This window comes from Chionomys nivalis, chromosome 2, assembly GCF_950005125.1.
Source record: "Chionomys nivalis chromosome 2, mChiNiv1.1, whole genome shotgun sequence".
NCBI lineage: Eukaryota > Metazoa > Chordata > Mammalia > Rodentia > Cricetidae > Chionomys > Chionomys nivalis.
Genome location: NC_080087.1, coordinates 116932668 through 116956440, shown reverse-complemented (window position 1 = coordinate 116956440; position 23773 = coordinate 116932668). Strand labels below are relative to the sequence as shown.

General features: G+C 41.4%; 1 protein-coding gene across 2 annotated transcripts in view; it reads right to left on the bottom strand.

The window, feature by feature from the left end:
- Positions 1-23773, bottom strand: part of Ap1s3 (adaptor related protein complex 1 subunit sigma 3) — a 63057-nt gene that overhangs the window by 15776 nt on the left and 23508 nt on the right. For both annotated transcript variants that reach the window (XR_009056678.1, XM_057761784.1), the window contains exons 2-3: positions 2659-2837; positions 1204-1312 (exon numbers count right to left, since the gene is read on the bottom strand). Coding sequence is in view for 1 of the 2 variants with exons in the window: in XM_057761784.1 (XP_057617767.1) it covers positions 1204-1312; positions 2659-2837 (288 nt within the window). In the remaining variant the exon portion in view is untranslated. The remainder of the gene's footprint in view (positions 1-1203; positions 1313-2658; positions 2838-23773) is intronic.

Below are 23773 nucleotides of genomic sequence, written 5' to 3'. Positions count from 1 at the left end.
CCCTAGGTCTGTACTTTTTTTAAAAGATGCTCAACAACAGGCCAAGCAAAAAAGCAAAAAAGAGTTTAAGGGTAGAAATGGACAAATAAGAAGCTAAATGTAAGATCCCAAGTAATTTCACTACAGTAGTGAGAGGGAGATGAAGGAGATGAGTTTTAGGTTTAAGCTGAAGGGTCAGGTAGGCTCTAGTAGCAAGCAAAGAAAAGCAAAAGAACCCCGTCTTTTTGCACTGCAGGGTTCTGAGACAACAAAGTCCAACCACCAGAAAGAGCAGGTTTGCCAGAGACAGGCATAGTACTTGGTCATGAGAAGATTGGTGAAGACCATCACCAGGTAAGGCAAGAAGAGCAAGCGAGAAAGAAGTCACCTAGCAGTAGAGTCTGGGAGAAAGACTCCACAGACACACTAGGCAGGTGGGAAGAGGGGCACAGCATCTAGATGATCAGAAGAGGAAGGAGAGCTTAGGGGAAAAAGAAAACCAAGGAAGGGCCTCCACATACACAGGCCAAGACCCAGCAGAAAGCAATGGCATGGTATAAAGCATGCGGGGGGGGGGGGGGGGGGAGGTACTAAAAGGATGAATATGGATTCAGTGTTGCGGAGGGAGAAGCAGGCAAAGACTTGAGACATCAGTGGTGCAGAGCAGTATAGAGAGGGCTCAGCGGTTACTGTGCAACTTCCTTCGAGTGGGAAGATGGGGCCCTGCTGCAAGCTGGCGCAGACTGAACAGGCTTTGAAGATAGGAGCAGCTGTGAGAGATCGCTGCATCTGTTATGTAAATAAATGCAAATTAGATTGTTTGTTTGGGTTGATGGTAGTTGTCTTTGTTGTTTTTCCTTGTGTACTAATGATATTGTATCTTTGTATCTTTAAACAATGCCAAAGAAGGAACAAAATGTCAAAACAGAAAAAAAATGGCAAAGCCAATGAGGAATAAGGGACAGAAATCACTCACAATTAAATTCAAGCTTCCTGAAACAAAGCCTTCGATGTTTTTGTAATCTGAAGGTAAAGATATACCCTCATCTTACTAAGAAATGCAGGTAGGGAGGAATCCTGTAATTCTGAACCAAGGTGGGCCAGCACCAACCTTGGTACAATGCAATGGATAGTTTAGACTTGAAAAAGAGAAAAGGAATACAAGAGATGAGCAGAAGCAAGAACCAAGATGGATAGACTCTAAAGGGCCGGAAGGACACTTACATTTCCAAAGTACTTGTCCAGCAACTCCACATAACGATGTACAATCTCTAGTGTCAAGAGCTCATTGTCCTGATTTTCTATTGCACAGCAAAAATATAAGCTAGCATACCTTGAAAAGAAAAAAATAAGGAAAGGCAAAATTGAATGAGACAATAAACAAGCTTAAGTGGGTTTTCTCAATGGGTGTGCAGTCTCCTGCTCTCTCTCTCTCTCTCTCTCTCTCTCTCTCTCTCTCTCTCTCTCAAGATTCCCTCCACACAAGGATAAAATTCATCGCTCATGGCATGCAGTGCACTCTTCAAATATAAACCAGAATACATAAAGATGCCACAGGGGTTAATTACTTCATTAGTCACACAAGAGGCTCTCAACAGAATTTCACCTTGAAGAGCTATAATCAGAGGGATGGTATCCTTTCGTCTGTGATAATTAGGGTGTTTGCTCGCGCCCTTTTCCAGTTTGTAAATCACCCCCTTTAATATACAAGCCTTCAGCAGCGCTCACAGGGGCACACACTACCAAATCTGGCTTCACATGGTGATTCGTTCTATGCCAAACCTCCAAACCTATAGAAGCTGCCTTGTTAAAGCACTTCCTAGTGGTGGATTCTACTGACTATCAGAACGGACATGCCACCTCTCTCTTTCCATTAGTTTTTATAAGAGAACACTTCCAGTGTGAATTTTCTGTTTTAGAAACCATAGTTTAATAGAGGGCATGGGGTCAGGCTGACTATGTTCAGGCCCTATCTTAGGCATCCATTACCTGAGTCTTCATTGAAAAGCTTCCTTTACCTCTCAAGCCTCAGATTTCTCATCTATAAATGAGGTTTCCTTGATAGTATGGTCTTGCCACTTCAAACAGATGTATCAAAAGAAATATAGGCTTTAAAGGAAGAAAGTTCTAGGCTTGAGTACTGGCTCTACTGATTACCATTCAACTACTGTGACCAGGAAGTAATTGCTTAAACTGTGTGTCCTCAGTTCACCCATCTGCAAACATGGACAGCTTTAATATGAGCATCCCATTGGAAATGGTTCTCATTCTTCCAGTGCATTCACTTGTGCTTTCCCACAGCATTTGGTACTGAATATATGTTGATTGCTTAATAAATAATTTTGCTTCTTGAAAACATGAACATAATCTGTCTCATTCTTTTGCCTCTCTATCTACAGTCATTGAAATGATGCCGGGAATGTAACTCATGAAACAGAACTGAGCATGTGCGTGCAAATTCAGCGTACAGTTTAAGTATTTAGAATCAATCCTAACATGTGGAAGCTGTTTTAATCAGATGGGGAATCTTTACAAGCCCTGTCACTGCTGCAAATATTTAGACTCTCCTCATCAAAGATTTCAGAATTTGCCGAGATGGGTATTGCAATCTAAAAGAGTCAGAAGGGAAACGAGTCAAAGCCACAATGCAATGTCTGGTTCTTGTGAAGTTACTCACACCTTTTATAAACAAGTTTCAGCTCCTTCCAGTCAATGAAGCTGCTCGTCCTGTGCCCACGAGAGAGGACAGCCTGGATGATCTCCCGGGTGATCTTCTTCCTCTCCTTGTCAGGGAGCGTGGTGTACCATTTCTGCAGCCGAAGTTTCCCTTGTCGACTGAAGAGCAAGATGAAATGTATCTAGAACAACAATGCACAGAGAAGGCCAGGGTTTAGTCATCCAAGTCACTTGCTGCACAGATCAGGGTGTTCTGGGGCTGGGTGGAGCTAGGAATGTATACAGAGAGGTATTTACCCACCAGAGAATGAGCCCATCTTAACATGTTCCCACCAGAGAGCCAAAGGTGAAACATCACAAACACCACACACACACACAAGGTGGAACATCCCACACACACACCCCTTACTTCTGTTCCAGAAGAACATGTTGAAAGGAATTTAATTCCTTTGAAGGATTGTAAATTCATCAAGAAACAAAACATATCAAAGGAAGTAGTGGTACTCTTTGAAGCAAATTCCTCCTCGAAAAGCAAAACAAACAAGAACCATGTTTTGACCAGCTGAAGGATTTACTTTAGACCTCTGCTCCATATCACAACGATGAAAACACAGGAATGGAGAGAGGACAGAGGAAGGAGGAGGTAATTATATTTTACTTTTAAAATTTTGTAAATGTTAAAAGAATGAAATTAAATAAAGAGAAAGCAAGGGGAAAGAGCAATAAACAGCCAGAGAAGAACTAAGTGGGACCGTTTAGCTCACTGTGGGAGCTTCTTGGCTGGCCCCTGGTATTACCTATCTACCACCTATTAATTATCACCTATCTATTACCTATCTCAGGCCTCCTCAGCATGATAGATGGGTAACAGTTTCTAAGGGTGTTAGCCATGGAAGTTACCAGGAAGTGTTACCAGTCCTATCAGTAAATAACTTGATTTTGTTTACAAATCAGTTTTGCTATGTGTATTCAAAATAAAGTTTCATATTTTAGCGACTTTTAAGAACTTTAAATGGTCGGGTGGTGGTGTATTCCTTTAATCCCAGTACTCAGGAGGCAGAGGCAGGCCTCTGTAAACTCTGTGGATTTGAGGCCAGCATGGTCTACAAAAGCTAGTTCCAGTCCAGACTCTAAAGCTACAGAGAAACCCTGTCTCAAAAAGCCAAAAAGAAAGAAAGAAAGAAAGAAAGAAAGAAAGAAAGAAAGAAAGAAAGAAAGAAAGAAAGAAAGAAAACTTTAAATGAGGGACAACAATCTAAATCCTGTACCTTAGAAGTAGGGTAGAGTTTATTTACAAAAACAGTCAGGTAGCCAGCCACTCTTTATTTTACAGAAAACCACATTCCCTCAAACCAGCATATTAGAAGACTTAAAGTCTTATCTTTATTTATGTCTATGATTTATTTCGTTGTTGTTTTTATTAATTAAAAACTAAACGAAAATGTAGAACTGGAGAGAGGACTCAGTGATTAGGAACAGTTGTTGCTCTTGCAGAGGACCCTGGCTTGGTTTCCAACCACCCGCGGTTGGTGGCTCATAACCATCTACAACTCCATTTCCAGGGATCCAAAGCCCTCTTCTGAGATCTGCTCACTCATGTGGTGTACATACACACATATATGAAGGCAAAAGACACCTACATGTGAAATAAAATCAATCTATCTAAAAATAAATCTATATAAATAAGATGCATCATTTCAATAAATTGTTTTGTGAGTGGAACAATACATGCTGCAAACTAAGAATAACTACAGTCTAAAAAAGACAAAAACAAAAAACAAATAGTCTGTTCTTTTTGCCAAAGAGGTTTCTCTCTTAATGCCATGGCACAGACCCTAACAGCTCGGTAGGTGAAGGCACACCAGGATCTTTCCTTGGAAGGTCCTCTAACTTACAGAATTTAGGGGCTTCTTTTTGTAATTAATTTTATTTGTTATTAGTGTATATGTGCTTCGTTCTCTTTGTCTTGCTGTCTCTGTCCGCCTCTGTGTCTGACTTGTCTCTCTCTCTCTCTCAGTGTGTGTGCGTGTTTGTGTATGTGTGCATGCTTGTGTGTGTGTGTACTTGTGTGTGTGCTTGTGTGTGTGTGTGTGTGTGTGTGTGTGTGTCTTTGGCTGCTGGTAGAGGACAGCTATGGAAGACAGACAACTGGAGTTGATTTTGTCCTTCTACCTCTAAGTGGGTTCCAGAGATGGAGTTTGGGCTGTGGCCTTTTATTTATTTATTTTGTTAAGTAGAGCAAATGTAGATTTTTTTTTTTTTAAGAGTGACCACAAGCTCCCAGTCACACAGACAGCACAAGGCGAGAAAACAACTTAAAACGCCTGCTCAATAAGCGGCTTAAAGAAAGCTCTTCCTAAACCCGGAATGTTCTTGAGCACTGCACTTGGATGGGACACTTTCCACTATCCCCGACCATCTGAGCTCCATCCCCAGGACTCACATGGTAGGAAAAGAGAATCAGTTATTCTCTGAAGAAGAAAAGAATGCTGCATTGCCTTAAATTCTATTTCCTATCAGACAGGTATAAATGATTCAGGAACAGAACACAGTGACTATTTCCTAGCAATCAATCATACTGGGATGGGTACTTTGCCTCCTATCCTGGATGGTTTCATTGTCAACTTGACACAATCTAGTGCCACCTGGGAAGAGCAAATCTCATCTGAAGAGTAACCTCAACTCAACTGCCCTACAGCCATGTCTGTGAGAAAGTGTCTTTTATTGCTTTTGTTTTGTTTTTTTGGTTATTTGTTTTCTTTTGCTTTAGTTTTTCAAGTCAGGGTTTCTATATGTAACAGCCCTGGCTGTCCTAGAATTTGTTCTGTAGTCTAGGCTGGCCTTGAACATATAGAGATCCTCTTGCCTCTGCTGTCAGAGCACTGGGATTAAAGAGGTGCCACATCACTGCCTAGAGAGAATGTGTCTTGATTGATGACTGATGGTGGAGGCCCTGCTCTTCTGTGGAAACACCATTCCTAGACAGGCCTGGGGTGTATAAAAAAAGCTAGCCGAGCCAGTGAATGAGCTGTTACACAGCACTCCATGCTTCCTGCAGTGATGCATTGTGAGCTGGAAATGTAAAATGAAATAAACTCCTCCTCCAAGTCGGTGTTGGCCATTGTGTTTTCTCACAGAGACAGAAATCAACCTAGAATACCATCCTAATAATAGAAAACTGAATGGCTCTGAAATTTAAAAAAAAAAATCAAAATTGCACAGAACTCAGGATTTCAAGAACAAGGCTCAGTCTGGGATTACCACCAGATGAGACTGTTCAAGAGTGGCCAGATTTCTGCTAGAGGGATTAAATCTACAAATTCAGAGAGTATTTGCTTTCATTTCTCATGAGAAATACTGTTTTCTTCCCATCTAACCTAAATCTCTTCTGCCTCACCTGAAGTTTCTCTTGACTTTATCCCAGAGCACAAAAAGACACAGCCTCAGTAACCTGTAATGTAATGAGCTCTTTGGCTAGTTAAGATGGTGCTGCAAGCTTCTCAGCCATCTCCTTGCAGAAGAAACACTCGGAACCTGCTGTCCACTCCTTGTGTATTTACAGGTCTCATAATTCTCACTCTAGAGAGTCCCTTGGAACTCTCCACAGACTAAATGTTACTCTGTCAACCCGGATTAGTTCTGGGTTCTCTGTGAGACTGGGGCCTTCCTTTCCACCTTTTCCTTTCTACGAAAAGTATCTCAGAATGAGATGTCCATGCTAATATGGATCGATAATCTAGAACAATGAAGAAAGAGCACTTGAAAAACCAGTCAAGGAATCTAAAGAGAAAGGATAAAAAGAACACGCACACACACACACACACACACACACGTTCATGTGAAATACAAAAATATGTTCCCTGTTCAAATGATACAATAAAATCAGTTCAAGTGCACTCAATAGCTAAAATAGTCATTGTTAGAAGACTCAGTGCTGGCAAGTTCTGTGATTTCTGCTGGGGAACCAGTTACCTCCTCAGATTTAATTTCACAGGTTGGGCAAGCTAGCAGCATGGATTGCAGTGATTTCACAAGCTGACTGCCTCCTACAATTAATTTTATCTAATTTATTGGTGTAGTCATTCAGGGCACATTTGACTAATTCATTTTAAGAGGTTAATCAAATACAGTCTTGTATTAATTAGCATTATCCTGAGTAGCAAAAAAAAAATGAAAGTGTTTCTTTTTTTCATTATTTGTAGAGTAAACTTGGACTTGATGCCCAAAACAAACTTGTGACTTCAGAAAGCAATGCCTAATACCTCACAGATAATGCCATTGAGAGGAAAGAAAAGGGAGAGCTAGTAACACCCGCTCTGTTAAAATTCAATAAAGTGTGTCGAGCATGGTTATGGTCTTATTATACATTTGACCCAAAAGCTTAGTCTGGGTTGTCCCCTGTGTCCACCCGGAACTGTCACCCTCTTCTTAGGACAGGCCACTTTATTGGTCCCATTTTGAGGGGTCTAGTTTGGGCACAGATGGTCTGTCGAATGCAGAGGTGAACTGTCGGATGGATCAAGCATTCCTTGTCTTCAGCATCCACTAGAGTAAGACTTGACCTCATTGGGCAAACCCAGAACTTGGATAGTTTGGGTTTTTCCTTGTTATAGACCACCATTCAGAGAGAGGGCACCACCAGGCCTCTGGCAGAAACACAAACCAGACTAGTGCCAGTCCATCTGTTCTATTACTTTGGACTACTGTTGGCATCTTACTTCTAGTTCATTATGTACAGAAAAGGCTTCTAATAGCAGCACTGGTTCCTAATGTTTGCAACATTACTAGCTCTTAACCTCAAGACATGAAATGGACCCATAATCAGCTTGCAAGATAAGAGACAACCAGAGACCTTCCCCTGCCCCCAGTACCTCTTCACCCTGAGCACCACATTCTCAGGATTATGCTATATTTCAGGATGTGAGCCACAAATATAAATGCTCAGAACATGTTCCTCTGATCTATTTTACAGCAACTCTGTGAAGTCCCAGCCCAGGGCAGCCCATCCATTCCTATCTTTCTTCTATTTAGAGGTGCCAGACACCCCTGAGGAAAATCACAAAGAACTTCCCAGACTATTACTGCCATGGCTGTCTGATAAGCCAACTCATGAACTCCTGGTGGTTGGAAACTTCCCAGGTACTTCTTAACCTAAAGAACTCGCAACCACCTCCCCTTCTACTTCCCATCTCAGTTATTCCAACTCATCACCACGGCCTTCCCAGTCCCTGTATCTATCCTCACTCCCTAAAGCTGGAGAGATGAAGGCTAATCCGAGGATTCCCTCACCTCCTCCCACACCCTCACACTCACCCCTAACCCAGTGTGTTTTCCCCATCTTCCTTAGTCCTTGACGTTTAACCTTTTCTTATGTCCTAGGAAGGGTGTGTCATCGTTTCTACATTGCCCATCTATGTCACATTTTCTGGAATTCTGTATGTGGTGATTTCTCTTTCCACCTATGAAAATCCCTGACCTTCAGTAAAAGCAACTCAGCAGTATCAAGAAGCCAGTGAGTCTACTTGTAGAAGACCTCCCTTTAAACGGAAGTAAACAAAAGTGCATATGATGTATGCCTGCAATCCCAACTCTAAAGAGGCAGATACAGGAGGATCAACAGCTGCAGGCTAGCCTGGGCTACATAATGAGAATCTGCCTCAAAAAAGCAAAAAGCAAGCAAAAATGTAGATAAATGTTCAGAATCAGATATTCACTGTACTAACACACTCAACCCTGGAAAATGCCTTACTACCTAAAAGTAGATAAGGTCTTGGGTGATATTCATTAACCAGTTTCAATAAAATAATAATTCTGATAAGTTGCAAAAACATGAAGTTGATATGTAATATTATACCCCAAATGGATTATACTTGCAAGGAAATTATATGAAGGAAAGCACACTAACTATTAATAGCAGTTGTCTTGGAATAGTGAGATTTTATTTCACAGAAAATGTTATGTTCTTCATATTTCAATGAGTTTTCTATAATTCACATATATGATGCTATCATTATAAAACATGTAATAAAATATCTTAGCGGGTTCATTAAAAACCAGTCAATGTTCTATCCAAAGCCTAACACTGAGTGATGAAGTTCTCTCTGTTCCATAGCATGGCACCCCATGTGGGGCATCCGGTAGCAGTACTAAGTGACTCAGTAAGTCAGTGCATGGAGGACAGGAAAGGCAGACATGACTGTTGGGGTAGTGAAAATGCTTGCTTATTATGGCAGAAACATGTCATTCTATATTTACACAAACTGATACAATGCCCAACACCAAAGTGGACTTTAATATAAACTGTGGATGTAGGTGGCAATAAAGAATCAATACAGGTTCATAATTGTAACAGAGGTGCCATCTGGCATAGGATATTGATAATGAGAGAGGCTGTGTCTACAGGATGCCTTTTTATAGTATGTTCACCTGTGCTATGGACCTTAAAAGGCTGTAAAATATTACACGCTTCAAAACAGAAAACTGTCTAGCCAGGCTAACTGTCTCTTAACCACATGGCTAAGATATAAGCTGGGCATGCATATGGAGGAAGACACCAGCTCAGGCCGGGGAGGGGTATCTACAAAATGCATCATTATTGCCTTAGTTGCAGTGGAAAAACCTAAGAATCTTCCTTTCCATTTCAAGGCAATGTTATGGAGTTCCAGGGATGAAATGAAGCTGGGGGAGTGAGGAAATGTGTGTGACGTTCACAAAAGCAGTGGTTTTGCAACAGCAGATAACAGTACAGTAGGTTATAAAACACACAAAACAAAATGGGTGGTTCCCATCACCATGTTTCAGTGAGACAGCCGAACAGAAGAGTAGCTCAGAGCATCACTCACAGTAAGGTAAGGATCGAAACTTCGTCCCAATGCCATATATTTGTACTGCTTGGTGACGTAAATGAACTTGTTGCTATGGCTGTGCCTTTAAAAAGGAGTCAAAGAATGACAAAGTGGTGGTGAAGGAGAAGGATAGGCAGACAAGGACACCGAGTCCATCGGGACGGGCATTCATGCAGTACAAAAGCAAAACAAATGTTTAAACAGAAGGCTGATCACTAAGGAAGCGTTAACAGAAAAGCCATTTTTCATCTACTGTTAATATTTAACTCTCATGGACTGTAGAATACTGAGAAGGTTACAGATAGAATTTTTTTTCTCAAAGTATTGGAAGCAGTTGTTGGGTGGGACTCAGCAGGTTGAATTGCTACACTTTGGCAATGCTAATAAGGACAAATAGCCAAGGTCCCTTGTGGGAAAAAAGGGGGGGGCTCTCCTTTGATTTAGAAAACATGCTCCACTCTTTTTCTTAATATTGACAAGTTAAATAAACAAGCCAGCTGGAGAAAACTCCATCCTTTAGTCACCGGGGTCAGTTCAAAACCCTCTACCTGGCAGTCAGCACTTTCCCCTCCTTCCAGGATTAACCAGAGACAGTCTCCAGGGAAATAATCACATCAGTAACTAAAGCAATTGTATTCCTGAAAGGTATGTCAGTACAGATCATTAATTCATTTGACTAGGATTTACCAGAGCTTATGATGCGTGACACTAAACACACAGATGGACATTGTAGCCTGTACCTTGGGAGCTTATAACAGCGATAAGAAATCCAAGGAAACTTCAGGATAAACATTGAATTAACCACTGACTTTTATTACTTCTTCCTCCCAATATGCTATTAAAATGACAGTAACGGAAGTTTAAAAAATGTGTTAAACCCCAAAGAGTAAGAGACAGATGGGGAAATAATAGGAGCCCAGAGGTTTCAACCAATCTTTGAAATATGGAAGAAGACAGAAATGTGACCTGTGGGGCATATTTAGCAAAATGGGGAAAGCCAGATATGAGGCAACAAACATTCTGAATATAGAGAGAATGGCTGAAAGTCTTCCTGTAGGAGGGTTGGCATTTACTACCAGCAGAATCCCCAGGGACTACAGCTAAATGAGAACATACATACATGTACATATGTAGGTACACACACACACACACACACCACAGTACATTCCCACTAGATTATTTAAAGACAGAAATTTAGCAAAGACCATGCCTTTGGAGTAGCTCTTAGCTAGCACAGCTTTACCACAGACTTGTAATACATTGTACCATGACATAGTCATAGCTATGACATCATGAGGCAACAGCAGTATTCTAGCTTTATTATCATCTTAGGGCACCACTGCCCATTGTTAACTGAAACACTATTCTATAGCCTACTCGGGGGTCATAGTACCACTCAGGAGGCTTGACAAACCCTAGAGGCTTAGATATTTATAGCTGCCTGCAACTCTCCTGGACTTAAACAGGAGCCTGATGTGGGATGCCCTTTTGTGTTTGTGTTGCTTGTATTGGTTGATGAATAAAGCTGTTTGGACCAATGGCTTAGCAGAGTAAAGCCAGGTGGAAAATCAGGACAGAGAGAGAGAGAGAGAGAGAGAGAGAGAGAGAGAGAGAGAGAGAGAGAGAGCGCAGAGTAAAAGATATGCCATGTAGCTGCTGAAGGAGAAGGACCAGGAACCTTTCCGGTAAGCCACAGCCTCATGGCAATACGGCAATACACAGATTAATAGAAATGGGTTAACTCAATATGTAAGAGCTAGCTAGAAATATGCCTGAGTCATTAGCCAAACAGTATCATAATCAATATAGTTTCTGTGTGACTATTCAGGTCTGGGTGGCCAGGAAACAAAGGAACAGTCTCTGTTTACAGAAGTCAGAACCAGCAAATCCATGGACTCTCATGTAAGAGAAGAACACATTTTGAGCCTCTGCCCATATCATTGCATTATGAAAGAGCCCATCCATTCATTGTGTTACTGATCCCACTTCTACCTCTGAACTGCCTATGAACACCCCAGCAGCCCACTTCATGGTCAGTAGACAGTCTAGAAGCCTCTAACAAGAAAGAGACAGAAGGTGGCAGGAGAAATGGTTCAATGGTTAAGAGCACTTGCTGTTCTTCCAGAGGACCCAGGTTCAATTCCCAGCACCCACATGGCAGCTCACAGCCATCTGTAACTCCAGTTGCAGGAGACCCACCACTGTCTTCTGGCCTCTGCTTGCAACAGACACACACACAGGGAGCAATGCAGGCAAATACTCTATTATGCTCACATCATGCTCAGAGTTACAAGATAGAGTTCCTGTACTAAGGGAACAAGAACAGAGTTCTACACTTTAACAGGAGAGAGAAGAACACCAAGAAATTGTTTGAAGCTTTCCCTAGAATTAAACAGATAAGATTTCAGATTAGCAAAGACAACCAAGTGTGCTGTGTAACAAATTTTAAAAGCACAACAGCGAGAAACACCAGAGCACCCAAGACAAAGTGAGCAGCCTAACGATTCCAGGAAGACAAGAGGTTTCCATGAAAAGAATCAGAAATCCGAGTCAGCCTTAGACTCTACAGACTGGAAGACTGGAAGTCTGCATCCCCCAACACACACACACACGCACACAATCAGTCAGTTGAGGGAAAGAACTGAAGACTTGTGAACAGATAAAGATGAAACATACAAAGAAAAAGCGAAAAAGAAAACAAATAAAGCTGTCTAGGGAAACAAAGGAAGCCAAAGGAAAGGGGGAGGCAGAGAAGAAAAGAGGGTGGAGAGGAGTAAGGGGGAATGTGTTCAACATATAATATAGGCATATCCGAAAACTTCAAATGAAATTGCCTTAGAATCCCCTGGAGAAAAGAAGGCCCTTGGGACATGGAGGAGCAAATGCAGTTAGCTGTGTTCTATAGAACACAGAACCAAAGTCAAAAGGTATTGAGAGGAAAGGCCAGCATGATGAGACACAGCTGGCCACTGTGTATGGAAGTGGTTGGGAGGAGGGTTGTCCATTGTATGCACATAGGGGTGTGTGTGTGTGTGTGTGTGTGTATGTGTGTTGGGGGGGGTATTTTATTTATTGGTAGAGTTGGGAAAATGGTTGATTGACATCTAAAAGACCTGGTGATACAATAGAGAAAAACTACCAATAGATTCCAAAGTAAGCAGTCAGGGGAAAATTATAAACCCTAGAGGGAAGAGAAGTATAATTTAGGGAAAAAAAAATCTCATGGTTTTAAAAGTGTTTTGAGGATAGGAGAGGGGGAGGGAGGTAGGAAAAGAGAAAAAGAGGAGGAAAGGGAGGAGAGAGAGAAACAAAGCTTGTCTACATGCTTGCATACACTGACATGCTTGTGCACGTGTAAGTGTGTTCGAGTAGAGTGGGGGTGACCAGAAGAGAAAGCAATGCTCAGAGGCACCTTTAACACAATAGGAAGCCGGGAGACACTGGAAAACTGATTGAATGGAAGCATACTACTTAAAAACATAAAGGAAAACAGCAACATAAAGGAAAACAGCAATATAGGATGCTGGAATTGTTGAAAGGTATCGCCTCTTGGAGAAAACTTCAGGGAAATGAGAGCTGGCACTTCACTAGAGATTACTCCACTGGTGACCAAAATACATTATATAAAATTTTTCAATTAAAAATCTGAACTCTTCACTCATAAAAGGGGAGGCAATTATTTTACTGTAGTAGACTTTGGAAATGCCAGTGAGCTAGCCTATAATATATCTTGGATCAAAAAAATAAAAAGCAGAGTTGGAGATATGGCATACGCATGGTACACAGACATACATGCAGGCAATATATTCACTCACATAAAATAAAATGAATGATCAAATTTTAAAAACAAATAAAAAATAAATTTTTAAAAAGTCATTTGAAAAGTCATAGCCAACATACATGCTAGGTTGTTACTGTCCCTTTCTTATGTTAAACTCAAATCTTTAGAAGGAAAATCCTTAAGTACATTGATTATCCTAGACTACCCATTATGAGCTATTTCTCTTCTTATCTGCTATTCTTATCTGCTATAGTTTAATCTTCAGCCATTCATACAGTGAGGAAACCCTTACTTTACTAGCTTCCATATTAAGGACACATTTGATATATGTCCCAATTTTACAACACCTCAAAAATTTTTTACCTGAAGTTTAAAGTTTCTAACCCAGCCTTTTCCACATTTATTAAAGTATAAATGACAAAAATATTTTGAGTACATTAGAAAATTCATGTGTGTGCATACGTGCATGTATTCATTATGAATATGTTAATAAAGTACAAAATGTGATATTACTATATTGTAAAATGTCACCCAAAATTGTGTGTGTGTGTGTGTGTGAACATTTGAGACCTACCTCCTTGGCCATTTTCAAGCATACAATACACTGTTATTAAATATAGTGACCATGCCATGCCTTGGATCTCAGAATCGACCCATCCCCACTGAAACTTTACACCCTCTGCCCAACAGCTCCCCTTCTCCCTCCTGCCACATACAATTTTAAGGAGAAAAGATTGATAGGAAGTTTGCTAATGCTGATCGTGCCTAGTATATTTCAGTAAGTCACTGTAGACCCTTCCACACCCTCACCTGGAAGCATCTCACTTTTCAGTCATCTTTTCCAATCACAAATTTCTTAATTTCCCTATCATTTTACACATTTCTTCTTGAGTGATGCCTAACTCCAGACTCCTAGCTCAAAACAAACTCAAATTCTGAAGGAACTGTTAAGTATGAGAAAATGGCAAGTAGGCCTGCACACATAGTCACAGGAGAAAATTACTTTATGGCCCAGTACACTGCTTGACAGGTAAAGCCAATCTCCAGAAATTAGGTAGACAGTTTCCTATGATGAGGAGAGAAGGAGAGGCAGGACAATCACGGGGAAGTTGGCATGGCGGTTATCCTGAAGTGCACATCGTAGAGAAGGAGAGATTCTGCCTTACCAAGGTGGAAGGACAGAAGCAGCTCCCCAAGTTATCATCTGACCTCCACACACATGCAATGGCACACACATGCCCATATTCACAAGCACACCTCCCTCTCTCTCTCTCTCTCTCTCTCTCTCTCTCTCTCTCTCTCTCTCTCTCTCTCTCTTTCTCTCTCTCTCTCTCTCACACACACACACACACAGACAGACATTACACACACTAATAATAACTGTAAAAATGTTTAAAAATAAAATTACTTTGGGTTTTCTCTAAGGACTGGAGAACACTATGGTTTGGTTTGGTTTGGGTGGTGTTGGTAGTGGTTTTTCTGTTTGTTTTGGTTTTCTCTTTTCTTTCCATTTCTTTTCTGAGACTGCTGCCCTATAAAAGCCCAGGCTTCAGTGGGCATCATAATCTTACTACTGGTGCAATGAACACAACACAATGGTGCTTTGCAGGTCTCTCCATCACTTGTCAGAACTGGTGTGGCACTTCTCTGAGTGCAAGTGTGAGAGCTTCTGCAAAGCCAGGATCTGGCCATTCTCTTCCTGCTAGATCCATCAGAAAGAGGCACACAGGACTAGCCTGAGCACCTAACACTCATGGGTTTAAAGTCTGTGTTCAGTTCACATGCGGGAGGATGCCCTTTAACAACAAACCCCATTGCTCTTCAGTCCTCTCTGAAAGCCATGAGACTATGCTTCCACGCTCTGCCTCTTAGGCCTCTCCCTTTGCTGCAGGGAAGCTTTCTCCCAGTGGAAGGGATGTGTGTCAAGAGGACCAGCATTCTCTGTGAGTTCGAGACCAGCCTGGTCTACAAGAGCTAGTTCCAGGACAGGCTCCAAAACCACAGAGAAACCCTGTCTCGAAAAACCAAAAAAAAAAAAAAAAAAAAAGAGGACCAGCATATCTATCACTATACATAGTCATCTTTGTGTGTGTCTTCAGGAGCATGGTGCAATTTCTGAAATGGCTCCAGCCACCTCACCCTCTCCTAAAAGAGTCCTTGGATAAGCTTCACATGATCTACCCTTATTAGAGACGATACAGACGTGCTTGGGTGCAAATCAGATTCGCCAGACCAGTTTCTCAGGTGACATTCACATGCACTTTTAAGTGGAGGCTTATTGACAATCTGCCAGGCTTCTCACTCATTTGCCTTTTGAAATACATACGCAGTTTCCCACAGTTTGGTATTTTAGTTCTTGTAGATCTGTTACGTACCATCCAAGCAAACATGCGTGACTCAACTGCATTTCCTGGTTTGGTCCAAATATTCTATGTATTTATGAACAGGCTAAACGAGAGTTGGCCCGGGCACTTATCAAAAGGCCAGTTTAAGTTAGGTTCAGGCCATGCTAGGCATTTATCAGCAGGCATAGACACATCCTTGCCCAGGGTGGGGCAGCAGGCAAAACATGCAGATAGGTTACTCAATGAGATTTTGGTAACTAGTAGCTTGAGAATTTGCGTCCTACCTTGACTCTGTCATGTTCAAGTTAAACGAATGTGGAAAATTTCCTGACTTTTCTGGCCCTTGGTCTGCTAAACTATAAAGTCAGTGACATTGAGAACGTGAGATGACACAGTACATGGCAGCTGCTTACTGCAGAGTTACACACAGAGCAAGTTCAAAAAATGCTTGCCGTATCTGATAACTCACCTAGGAGATGGTTCCTTTCATGTACATTCCCTGAGGTGAACAAGAATATTCTCTTCTTCCCTTCTCGGCATGACTACATCACCACCCCACTGTTTTTCACTAATAGGTTTTCACATTCTGATGGAATGTACCCCAGAAAGTCCATATATTGAAGCCCTAGGCCCCAGTGTGACTTAAATGAAGTCAACAGAGTACTGTGATGTGATATGACTGGTGTCTATACAGAGGAAGAGACGCTATACGGATGCTCAGCTTAACTCCTCCACTCCCAACACACGTGTACAGAGGATGGCCATGTGAAGAAGCTGAAATAAAACATCATCTCAAGGCAAGTAGATGCCCAGCCCGCCTCCCTTTGGTCTTGACCTTTAATCTTGACCCTCCAGCCTGCAGAACTGCGAAAACTCAACTGCCATTGTTTACACTGAAAAAAGGAGAGAGAAACCCCAGCACCCATTACTTAGGTTTCCAGAAAGCCACAATGCTGATTCTTTGGGCCGGAACAAATCACTGGCTATCTAGCTGACCCGCTGCCACATCTTTTCAGCCACCTCCTCTTATGAGTCACCTTTCCAATATTTAAACCGTAAGCTTTCCCAGAAACAGTACAAGCCTGCCGATCCCCCCATTCTGAGTTCCTTTCTATCTTTAGCCTGATGATCAAAGGCCTTCTATGTATCAATTCATCTTCTCCCTGTTCCATACAAGGTGTTTGCCGTTCCCTTTGGCTTTATTTTCTTTAGGTGTGTTTCTCGGGTTCTCATGTCTTTTATCCACAATTAAGAGCAGTCTTTCTGGATTATAGCTCATACTTTTCCTGCTGATTCTTTTCTGGCACTGCACCCCATGTTTATGGCGAATCATTTACTCTCTCCACCAGCAGTGGGTTAGAAGGAACCGGGAGACAGAAGAAACACTCGGGAATGCCAGCCCCCAACATCAACCTCTGGTCATCATCTATGAAGCAGGAAAGCAAGTCACATGCTCAAATACCGACCATGGGTTGGGCAGAGGCATATGAATTGCGAGCAAAGGTTCAGTGCCATAAAACAAGGGAAGGAAAAAGACAAATGGTCAGCATAAATCACAAGACCCAGAGAAGGTAGCCACTCCAGGAACCCCAGTCATGTGTCACCAAGAAAAGTGTGCCAAGTTACTACTGTCAGGTCTTCGAGAAGCCTGACATCTAGATGATGATAGAATTGTTTTAATATTGGTGACTAATTATAATCAAAACAAAAAAAGACACCGCTCATGCTAAATAAAACTCATTGTGTGTGAACATGATCTCTGAGCTGCTTTTTCCTATGGGTTTCACTTCAAGACTCTGAATAAAATGATGGCCGGAGGCTGGCAAGACAGCTCAGAGGGTAAAGCACTTGCTGTGCCAACAGGAGGACCTAATTTCACATCCCTATAGCCCATATAATGTTGGAAGCAGTAGTGTCCCTACCATGATACTGGAGGCAGAGACAGAAGAATCCCCCAGAAGTCTGCCAACCAACTAGTTGACCTACATAGTGGCAAACAAGAGACCTATGTCAAACAAGGTAGAGGTGAGAACTGACATCCGAGGTTGTCCCCTGATCTCCACACACAGGCATAGCACATGAGTGCTCAAGCTAACATATGCACACATATACACATACATACAAACATCTTGTTAATGACAGCTGAAGGTTCTCACTGCCCTAACAATAGCTTCAATGGGATCAAAAGATTTTGCTTTTATGATTTTAAAGTTACTCATTTGAAGAAGTTCTCTGTTGGCTCTAGAATCCCGCTTCCACATCTCCATATTATTGTCAATTTCTGGGACCGGGTTCTCCAAGTAATATTTGCCCAACAAACTTTATAGATTATTTCCTCTCAATATTTCAAGCCTCAGTTCTGTTTCAATGAAAAGAGAAAGCAATGTTCATGAATAGATTATATCTCAGAATCTCATCTTTATCCTTTGCCGTGAAATAAGATGCAGAAAGGCGACCACACTGGCTTACGTATTCAAAGCTTTCCCAGTCCTTGCACACCATCTGGTGGCAGAGCTACCTGTTTATAACAGAAGAATGCTCAGTGAAGGAGGCAAATGGAGCTTGAGGAGGAAGACTGAAAACAGAATAAAAGGCAGGGTGGACTGGGGTGCAATGATACAAACGTGGGTTATATGTTGGGTGTGTGTCAGCCAGGAGTAATATGCAAATTGAAAGACTGGCCACTAAGAATCACCTGATGGTCAATTGTATAAAACCTTAAAGTTCTCCCTGTGAAGAAAATTTCTCAAGAAAGTGTTAATCATCCACCTATATGGCACAATAACATTTATTGAAGGGGAAGAACAAAGGAAAAAAGAAAGTAAGTTAGGACAGGTAAGTGCTTTCCCAAATGAGAAGCTTCAAAATCATGAGAGAGAGAGAGAGAGAGAGAGAGAGAGAGAGAGAGAGAGAGAGAGAGAGAGAGAGAGAGCTGGGAGACAGACAGACAGACAGACAGACAGATTTGGTCAGGCACAGTGCACAGTAGTGAACACCTGTGATCCTAATACTTTAGAAATGGAGGCATAAGTTCAAGGCCAGTGTGAGTGGTATGAGACCCTGTCTCAAAAACAATAAAAATTCTTTTTACTTCAGTAAAGCTATACAGTATTAGTAGAGTAAGAATCTTCAGCCTCCAAGGAAATGAAGAATAGGAGGGAGGGAGGGAGGGAGGGAGGGAGGGAGGGAGGGAGGGAAGGAAGGAAGGAAGGAAGGAAGGAAGGAAGGAAGGAAGGAAGGAAGGAAGGAAGGAAGGAAGGAAGGAAGGAAGGAAGGATAAAGACAGAACAAGCCTGCAGTGGATGGGATCCCATGACTCAAAAATTTATGTTACGAGTTCTAAACTCTAAAACCTAATAATGTTACCTTCTATAGGAACAGACTTGCAGCTGAGAAAAATCAGTTAAAATGAAGGCATGTTGATAAGATTGTGAACTACCATCCAGTATGACTGGTGGACTCATAAATCTAAGAGTTTGGACCCAGAAACATACTTGCACACTGTCATGTGAAGATAAAGGCAGATTGTGGTGATACAAAAGGCTGTCAACAAACCATAAAGACCTGGGAGAAGGGTCAGCAGCTTCTCTCAGTTTCCAGTAGTCAACCTTGATCATGCCTTATCCTGGGCTTCCAGCCTGCAAGACCGTGAATCGGTATTTCTGTAGCTTGCATCACCTAGCTCATGCTTCTTGGCTACAGAAGTACCAAATTAATCAAAGTCTGTCTCTCACTTTGAATTTTACAACTTTTGTTCTGTTTTAAAAATTATCGCCAGGCCGTGGTGATGCACGCCTTTAATCCCAGCACTCAGAAGGCAGAGGCGGCGAATCTCTGAGTTTGAGGCAAGCCTATCCATGACAGAGGGAGTTTCATGACAACCAGAGCTATACAGAGCAACTCTGTCTCAAATAAATAAATAAACAATAAGTAAATAAATAAAATATCATTTTCTAGTTTGTTATAAGTCACTATCATGAAAGCAGATCAGCCACATTCCTGGGAAAAAAAACAACATATTCTGTTCAACTTAGCAAATATTATCTATCAGAGTGACATATTTTTAAATGGAATTAACACTCATTTCCTAGACTCATGAAATGAAAACAACATTTATTAGAAAGGGTGAAATACCTTATTTGACAAACCATTGCATCTTAAGACTTAAGAATTTCTTTCATGAACTTGAGTGTAAAAATTGTCAAGAAAATATTAGCAAATCAAATCTAATATAAGTAGAATTATATAGCCCATGAGTAAGTGAGATTTGTTCCAAGAATTCAAGCTTAGCTAAATATTTTTAAATCAACTCATACATACATCATCACATACATAAGCCACTAAAAAACATTATCATATCAATAGACAAAATAAAAGCATTTGGCAAAATTCAGCACACATGAAAACTCCTACACATATGGATGTTCAGCATATGAAGAATGGAAGGTTATGTTCTCAATCAGATAAAGAGCCTGTGCAGGAAAGGCACGGCTAACATTATACTACCGTCATTAGCTAGCAGTTTGCTTTTGCTGTGGGAGCACAGCAAGAATGGTCCCTGCCTCTGATACTTTACACTATTTATTGCATTAGCTAAAAGGTCTAACCAATGCTATGAGACAAGAAAGAGAATTACAGGAATATATATATATGGAAAGAAGAAAAGTAAAGAAATTAGAAATTAAGGGCCAGAGAACTTATGGTCATACCCTAGATGGTAGAGAATAAGCAGTAAAGTTGGAACAATACGTACTGTGAGCCCAAGGCTCTTTGCACTCAGTGCCTTACACCAGTATTTCTTGTCCGAATAGTAAAACTATTACTCTTCTTCATTTCTTACGCATGCAAACAACTATAGCCAAGGAAGACTTTTGTTAACACCAGAGACCTCCATACGCTGTTTGACAACTGACATGTCGAGGGTATATGTTAAGCATTTCACACGTATTATCTTATTTAATATGACTCAAAATTGAAAGACACTGGTATCAATACTCAATCCAACTGAAAAGAAATCTGGACCCACCAAGTTGAGTGTGTTAATGTTATTTCAACTTAACCAGTTATAAAACTCGAAAACTGACCTTTACCCCCAGAGCCCACTTTCTAAACAGCTATACAGTGTTCCCTAAGGCACAAGCAAAAATACGCCGACTGGTCTAGTCCATTTTAAAGTCAGCATGGTACGGGTCATCTTTATACCATGAAGGCAGCTCTCAAACCTACCCTGTTCAATACCAGAGATTTCTAAGTTAATTGTGTGTGTGTGTGTGTGTGTGTGTGTGTGTGTGTGTGCCAAATGACCTATGCCTATAGGTATTAGTAGAGAGCTTCAACTGAGGACACACTGACACCAGGACTGGGGCATCCCAAGTCTCAGTCACTGCACACTACTCAGAAGAGACAATGAGTTGAGAGAGTTGAGAGGAGAAACTATGCAAAATTTCTTGACTATCCAACTTTTAAATGTATTTTATGTATGAATACTCAATCTGTATGTATACCTGCATGCCAGAACAGGGCATGAGACCCAATTATAGATGGTTGTGAACTGTCATGTGGTACCTGGGAATTGAACTCAGGTTTGGAAGAGCAGCCAGTGCTCTTAACCACTGAGTCATCTCTCCAGTTTGAACAACCAAATTTTTGCTAGCAGAAAAAGATACGAAGTCATCTAATCTAGTCCTTATTTCTTCTCATACAAATGAGGAGCTTGAAATTAAAAAAATCACACAAACCTCTCTACCAAAGTCCTCTAAAGTTATTGAGAAGTCATCATTTCCTTTGCGATTCTAAGATGTCAAAACAGGCTTTCTCAGTAGGGAAGTCCTTGTCACTAACGGCGACAGCTATTCTTGGTTGTCAGCTTGATTATATCTGGGATGAACTATAGCCCAGAAATAGAGGGCACACTTGTGATCCTGATCGCGAGGCAAGAAGATCTAGATCTTGAGGCTGGAAAGCTCAGCGTGGGCCACACCTTCCCCTGGAAGCCTATGTAAGGACAATGGAGGGGGAAGGGTGTGTTCTTCCCTGCTTCCCCTCACCTTGTCAGCACACCCATTTCTTCTCCAGGATCCCAGCACACCAGCTGAGACAGCCTCGTGGCACTGAGCAGCTACTAGATTCTTGGAATTTCAATTCATAATCAGTCATTGTTGGACTACAGCCGGTAAATCATTCCAATAAATTCATATTATATATATACATATATACACATGAATATATGTATATGTGTATAAAGAGAGAGAGAGAGATTCATTCCATAAATTCTATGACTCTAGAGAACCCTGATAATACACTAATGGAAGTGGAGTTGGCCTTCTTTTCTTACCTCTTACCAAAAAACCCCCAGTGTGTTCAGTTTTTATCATCTTTCTTTCCTTCTTTCATTCATGTATTCAGCAAGTATTTACTGAATGTCTGCTATATGCTGGCTACTAAACCATGAGATAAGAATACTACTAAAAACAGGTTGGACAAGACTCTAATGGGAAGAGGTAAACATTCCTATGTTCTCAATCATATCCATGCACGATATGTCAAGGCAGCAGTGCAAGGAGTTATTGGAAGGGGAGGTGACCATGTCTGAAAACTGAGGCCACGTATAAGGAAGTAAATGACAGCCGGGCCTGGTAATGCAGTCCTGCAATCCTAACTTAGGTGAGAAGGGGATGATATCAAACACAGCCTGGGATATCGAGAAGTAAATGACTGTCAGTCTAAGACTTGAGAGAGGAAAAGATGTATTAGTCAAGTGGGAAGGAGGTCGGTAGAAAGGCCACGTGAGAATGAGCGGAGGAAAGAGCACACAAAGAGACAGGGAGAGACAAAGAGTGCATGCACCTGCAAAGGATGGGGCAGAAGAAAAGATGGGCAGATTCCAAAAGGGTCTTGTCAGGAAGTCAGAAGGGGTTTGAACTTGAGGCAATGAAGAAGTAAAAAAAAAAAAAAAAAAAGGAGCAGGACCCAGTGAGGATCATTTCTCTCAGCAGGCAGAGTACTGTGGGGATTCTAAGCTATGTCAGTAGCACAACAATGGGACTTGGTTGGTTGGTCACAAGTGAAAGAGGCAGAGAACAGCCAAGAGTAAGTATCAAGAGTCCCGTGCACGGGGACTAATTTTCTGAGTCGGGAAGAAAAGAGAGCCAACGACAAACCGAAGGGAAAGAACAGTCATGGTGACAGGCTTAGAGCTCTGACCACGTCACATCTCAAAAATCCTTTGGGATACGAAGATTGTCTTCCAGCAAGGTTTAGAATAGAAAGCAAACACCTCTGAAATCATTCACTCTGAAGTCCATGTTTTATAGATGTGAAAACTGGGGTACACAGAAGGGAAAGAAAAGTTAATTAAGTAACCAGATGGAGGGGCTAGGTGGTGCTCCCTGCCAGATACCACCTCGCAAAGGCAAGAGTTGAACTTCTTTTCCTTCTTACCACCTTACTAGAGCAATCTGCCCAGACGAACAAAACAAAGAAACAAAAAACTGTATTAGATTATGGGTACTTCACTCTTTTCCAAAAAAACCACCTAAACAAAAGTGTTTAAATGAAGGGTCTCAACTAGTTCTTTCAACTACATGGGAAAATTAGAATTATTTGCCAGCTGAGATTGTGTATTGTGCTTCAGGCTTCTAGCTTTTGTGAGCTGTCACGTGTTCTGGTGTGGGTTTTTAGCAATGCTACCGTATGAGTCATTTCCGCCCCTTTACCCACACTCCCAAAATAACCCCAAAAACGCATTGGTTCACACACACACACACACACACACACACACACAAAGTTTTCCAATACATGTCCTTTGGGTTTTTGGTTTTGTTTTGTTTGACTGTTTTTTATTTATTTTTGTTTTTGTTTTCTCTTTTTGCTTTATTTAGACGGTTTCTCATTGTAGCTCTGGCTGTCCTACAACTCATGCTATAGACCAGGCTGGCCTTGAATGCAGAGGTCCTGCTCTGCCTCCTAAGTGCTGGGATCACAGGTATGCACTACCACCACTAAAAAAATGTGCTTTCTAATAATGTACACTGCAAAAATTGTCAACAGCAGCTGGGCAGTGGTGACACACACCTTTAATTCCAGCACTCGGGGAGCCAGAGGAGGACAGATCTCTGTTAATTCAAGGTCACTTCTCAGGAGAACAT